A 5,842-nucleotide genomic window follows, 5' to 3' on the forward strand; every position below is an offset into this window, starting at 1 on the left:
CTGGAGTTACCAGCTATGCTCCCTTCCCTATGCCACCTGAGGGCCCCGTGAGCTACCAGGTAGAGATTCTTCAGCTTAGGAAGGCAGATTCCCTTTGTGGATTCNAGCTGGTTCCCCCGAAGCTCNAGGGTGTGCAGGCTTGACAGTCTNTCGGGGTCCAGACCAGTCACCTGGTGGATGCGATTCCCTGTCGGAAAAGAGGGAATCGAGGACTCAAAGGCCCATTGCGAAGGTTCAGCAGGAGACATGGTGGCTCCCCTACATCTTCTCCCACTCTGATGCGGGGTGGTAACACCTTTGGAGCTCTGAGGCAAGTGGACCAGGGTTTGCCCACCTATGCTCTGAGAGTGAATTGGTAATGCCCGAGCAACACTCATGACTGACGTCCTTCTCTCCTGCACATCTTTGGTCAGGTGGTATTTCCCCTCAGCAACCAGTTTGAAAGTGTCATCTGTGCCTAGGAACCTGAAGCAGCAGGGTCACAAAGCTATGGCCTTCCTGGGTTACTACTGAGTGAGTTCAAGTCCAGCTTCAGAAATTTATCAGACCCCTTCTCAAAATTAAAAGAAATTTTTGGGGCTAAAGAGATNGCTTTTAATGGCTCAGAGCACTGCCTGCAGTTCCAGAGGTTCTGAGTTCCATCCCTAGCAACCGTGTGGTGGCTCACAGCCCATCTCGGGTGGTTTGAATATGCCTGGCCCATGGTGTCTCTTCACAGCNATGTAACCTTAACTGACACAGAAGTTGGTACCAGGGACTGGGCTGATTGCTGTGATATGCCTGACCATGTTTTTGTTTGGAGAAATATGGACTTTGGGACTGTGGGGTATTACCTTAAAGAGACACCATGACCAAGGCAACTCTTATAAAGGACAACATTCAATTGGGGATGGATTACAGTGTCAGAGGTTCAGTTTGTTCATGTCTGAAACATGGCAGTCTGTAAGGCAGACATGGTGCTGGAGGAGCTGAGAGTTTTTGATCAGAAGGCAGCCAGGAGGAGATTCTGTGTCACACTGGCGAACTTAAGCATATATATGAAACCCCAAAGTTCCACCTCCACAGTGACACACTTCCTCTAACAAGGGCACACCTCCTCCAATAAGGCTTCACCTCCTAACAGTGCCACTTCCCATGGGCCAAGCGTATTCAAACCACCACACAGCATCTATAATAAAACCCAGTGCTATCCTCTGGTGTGCAGGCATACATGCAGACAAAGCACTCACTCATCCATAAAATGCATAAACCAGCTAACCTTTAAAAATCTTATAAAAATAAAATAAAAGTTATAATAAGGGCTGGGATATGGCTTGGGAGAAGAGTGCCTGCCTAGCATGCACAAGACCCTAGATTCAGTCCCTTGTACGAGAGAGAGAGAGAGAGAGAGAGAGAGAGAGAGAGAGAGAGAGAGAGAGAGAGAGAGAATCTTCACCAGATCCTTTTGCAATCTTTCTCCAACCTATTTTTCTTTAGAATTTATCTCCTTTTTGAGTTATGTTTTCTGTTTTGTTTTTTAGACAGGGCCTCACTCTGCAGGCCAGGCTGACCCAGACTGGCTTTGAACTTCATCAACCCCGTTCTACCTCCAGTGCATCGGGATGATGGTTTGAGCCTCCCTCCACACCTGGCTTGTATTTGCTTACTATGCTCACGGTTACCTGCCTATCATGCTAAACTAGAATAGACTCTCCATAAGAACAGAGAGCTTTGGCTTTGCTCATTGTTGTGTCTCCAGCATGGAAAACTGTCATAAAGAATTTTACGAGGAGCTGCAGAGATGACTCAGTGCTGAAGAACCCTGGTGGCTTTTCTCAGAAGACCTGGGTTCAGTTCCCAGCACTCACATCAGGCAGATCGCAGGAAGCTGACATTTTCTTCTGGTCTTCTGCAGACACCTGCACATACCCGTGTACATGTAGTTAAAAATAAATTTTAAAAAAGAATACAATTGGCTGGGCAGTGGTGGCACACGCCTTTAATCCAAGCACTTGGGAGGCAGAGGCAGGCAGATTTCTGAGTTCGAGGTCAGCCTGGGCTAACCAGAGAAACCCTGTCTCAAAAAAACAAAAAAACAAAACAAAACAAAATACAATTGATTTTAGTAAGTCTCTCTCTCTCTCTCTCTCTCTCTCTCTCTCTCTCTCTCTCTCTCTTTGGCTAGGCCCGGTATAAATATATAGACAAGGCGACAAGGCTTTATTGCTGAGTTGTATCCCCAGTCCAGCGTGTGCCTTAACAAATGAATGCCTGTATCCAGATGGCTGAGTGGCTCAACCACCAAACATATACTGCCTGCTTCTGCCAGCTCTATGCTAGGAAGGGAAGGTCTGTGTATCTCTTCCTAAGGACCCACCTTTGAGATCCAGGCTTCCCAGACGGGGATGAAAGATGCCTTCAGTGTCTATGATCTGGTTGTAGGAAAAGCTGGCGATCTGCAGGTAGGGCAGTTCATTCATCCGGGCACTCCGAAGCTGATTGCCATCGGCCTTGAGCCACAGGAGGTGAGTGAGACTGTTGAGCGGCGATATGTCTGTAATGTGGTTCTCAGAAATATCCACATAGCGAAGATGGATATAGGAGCGCAGTAAGGAGATGTCTGTGAGGTCCCTAGGAAGTGGGGGGTGGGGTTGGGGTAGACATCCACCAGAAAGGATAAGAATCCGGCGAGAACTGGCACAGGTGCTAGGACAGAGAGCAATGCAGAGAGGCCTTGCACTGGGATGACAGAGACGGAGGGGAAGAGGAGGCAAGTGGGGTTTTCTTCTTGTTTTTCAGTGCAGAGATTAAAACTAGTGCCTTGCACATGGCAAACGACCTTTCATACTACTAAGCTACATCTCAGAGCCAAGCAGAGACTTCCCACAGAAGCTTCAGTGTGTTGTCTTTGGTGCTGGGGATGAACCTGGAGCCTTGTGCATACTAGGCAAGTTCTCCACTGCTAAGCTACCCTTCCAGTCACGGAACAGTCCCGGACGGACGTTCTGAAAAGCGAAGCCCACCATGTCTTCCCATGAGCTCTAGCCCAAACACTCAGGAATGAGAAAGGGAAGGCACGAGATGCTCCCGTCTCGCAGTCCTCACCTGTCCTTAGCCTCCAGCTTAATATAAGCGTGAGCCAGTCCACTGCCAATCTTGCAGAGCAATGAGAGCCCTTCCTTCATCATGGCCTCCGAGATGGGGGTGGGCAGCCACTGTAAGAGGTGAGGAATACAGGCACCCCTCTCCAGCTCCCCTCTAGTCCCGAGCCCCGGGAGCCCTCCTGAAGCAGGCTCTCACTTCCTCAGAGGCTTCTTCTGTCTCTTTCCTGTAGTCTTCCCATTCCTCTATCTCCTTGTCACTTTCCAGTTCATCCTGTTCTGCATCAATGTCATCCACGTCATCTTCATCCGACATCTTTCTCCGACCTGNGCTCTGGAGTCAGATGAAACTCAGTCCTGGTTCTGAGAAAGAAGGTCTTAGCTCCCACCCCCACCAACCCTCCAGTCCCTCATCTCCAGCTACAGGTGCCTCTGTCACCTCTGAACTCCCACCTGAGCATCTTTCCTCATGCTGGAGACCGTCTTTGGACTCCCAGTCTCTGCTCGGAGTCTCCTCCCCACTCCACCCCTGCTCCCTTTGGGACACTTTCCCACACTCCCAGACTGTTCCTGCTGTCACTTGCCTCCAACAGTGTCCCAGTAGCCCAGCGTCCTCCTTCCTCAATTCCCTTTGATACAGTTCTACATGTCCTCCTAAAATCTCCCCTACCTACTCATCCTCCCCTTCTTTACCCACACCTCACCTCCGGGTTCCCTTCCACCCCAACCCCTCTTCTAATACGGTCTCTTTGCTTAACACCACCATTTCCCTGACACGAAGTCTTCAACCCTCCAACCCAATTCGCCTTCAGAAGTGGGCGCAGACCCTGACTCTGCTCCTCTAGAAGTAGTTAAGGAGAGGATCTTTGTGCTGAGACTCCAAGACTGTNTTTTTTTTTTTTTTGGAAGACGCAACGGGGTAGCCGGAGTTATATATTGTTGTTATGGCAACAGGGGCGGGACGCTTAGCTTTGCAGCCAGCTTCCGTTGAGAGCTTAGAGTACCTCAACCGCAAAGCAAAAACTCTAACGCTCCTATTTCCACCCTCAGCGGGTAGTTCAGTGGTTGCCAGGTTACGAGGCCAAATTTCTAATCCCAGGAACCTGGAGGAGGCGAGAAAAGAGTGTCAAGGAGTTAATTGTCGGCGGACATAAAACAATGGTCCAATATTAACAGCAGCACTGAGAAGCGGGAGGGAGGAGGGACTGGCCATTAAGTCCTTAAAGCAATTAGATGTCCGTATGCAAAGGAATTGGGCTTTAAGACTATCCCTAAGAAGCAAAAAGGAGATGGATGAGGGGGGAAAGGCACGAAGAGAAGCAAGAAATACTAAGTTATGGGATTTGTTGCTGGCCGGGGTCAGCTCATTTACTTCGAAGGTGGCCTGGTGGTGCAAACCTTTAAGACCCAGCTTTGCGACCCCTGCGACCCCCTCTTGCAGGAGAGATGACTCAGAGATTAAGGGCCCTGGCTGTTCTTCTAAAAGACCCAGCTCTGTTCGAGCACTCACAAACCATCTGTAACTCCTGCTCTAGAGATCTGATGCCATCTTCTGACCTCTACATGCACTGGACATGCACATAGTGNGAGTACCCACGTACGTACATACGTAGNCAAACGAGCATACACGTAAAATAATAAAATTAATACATCTAAAAAAATAAAAGGTCTGGCTTGGAGTCTTGGTAGATCTGCAGATTACTAGCAGTTCTCTAGAATTCTGTAGAATACATGTAACGTTAAGAACTGGGAGGAGTCTGCTGAGCTACTCTGCGACTTCGCTGTTGCTGTTTTCCTCTGAAGCAGCAGACTTTCTATGTAAGCCAGGCTGCCTCGAAGTCACTCCTTTCCCAGCCTCTTAAANGCTGGGATTACAGGTGAGTGCAACCATGCCCAACTAACACTATCTTGTGGAGTCTAAGGGAAAGAGAATGCTTGATACAGGAACACATGGGACTAATTGTTACCTGCTTTATATAAAATGCAAATTGGAGGCTAGAGAGATGGCTCAGGGGTTGAGAGCACTCGTGCAATTGCAGGGGACTCGGGTTTGGTTTTCAGCACCCACAGAAGGTGGCTCCCAACCATCTAGGACTCCATCTCCAGGGGATCCAATGTCTCTGGCCTTCATGCACACACACACACACACACACACACACACACACACACACACACACAACCATACACTTAGGTAAACTAATCTTTTTAAAGATTGCAAAGTGGTCTGATGGAATGTGTGGGCTGGAAGTCAGGAAGTGGTCCTTTGGATCAGTCCAGCTCGGGGAACATAATAGACAAATCTGTTCTCTTGGTATCAAGGAACAGGGGGCTCTAGCAACAGCGGTAGCTTTAAAGCATAAATTCTGGGTTCCAAACAGCTCTGCTACTCAATAGCTGTGTGTTCTTCAGCCTATATCATCTATAAATATATTGCTGAATTATGCTTGGTGGCACACGTCTGTGAACAGCAGCTGTCTGTAANCTGAAGCGGGAGAATGTTCCGGGCTAGCTAGTTTCAAAATGAAACACCGTTTATCTCAAAGAATTAGAGAGTTTTCAAAAAACAGTGTAAGTGGTTTTGCACTTGGTTGACCCATAGTAAACAAATCCTTGCCCCTGCCCCTGCCCAGCCCCACCCCAGTATTCTCAGTACTGAGGTTATGGTGAGAAAATAAATTAAAAATGATATTTTGAGTCAGAATGTCACTGTGTAGCCCAGGATGGCCTGGAATGTCACTGTGTAGCCCAGGATGGCCTGGAAT

At 48.5% G+C, this 5,842-nt stretch overlaps 1 protein-coding gene across 1 annotated transcript in view; it reads right to left on the reverse strand.

Moving 5' to 3' along the window:
* Lrrc23 (leucine rich repeat containing 23) overlaps positions 1–4,596 on the reverse strand; it is a 28,370-nt gene extending 23,774 nt beyond the window's left edge. Inside the window, exons 1-5 of the mRNA XM_029478298.1 lie at positions 4,085–4,596; positions 3,280–3,414; positions 3,085–3,194; positions 2,357–2,610; positions 57–187 (exon numbers count right to left, since the gene is read on the reverse strand). Coding sequence (XP_029334158.1) covers positions 57–187; positions 2,357–2,610; positions 3,085–3,194; positions 3,280–3,396 — 612 coding nt within the window. The 5' untranslated portion in view covers positions 3,397–3,414; positions 4,085–4,596. The remainder of the gene's footprint in view (positions 1–56; positions 188–2,356; positions 2,611–3,084; positions 3,195–3,279; positions 3,415–4,084) is intronic.
* Positions 4,597–5,842: the final 1,246 nt, after the last annotated feature.

Source organism: Mus caroli, chromosome 6 (assembly GCF_900094665.2).
Source record: "Mus caroli chromosome 6, CAROLI_EIJ_v1.1, whole genome shotgun sequence".
Taxonomy (NCBI): Eukaryota; Metazoa; Chordata; class Mammalia; order Rodentia; family Muridae; genus Mus; species Mus caroli.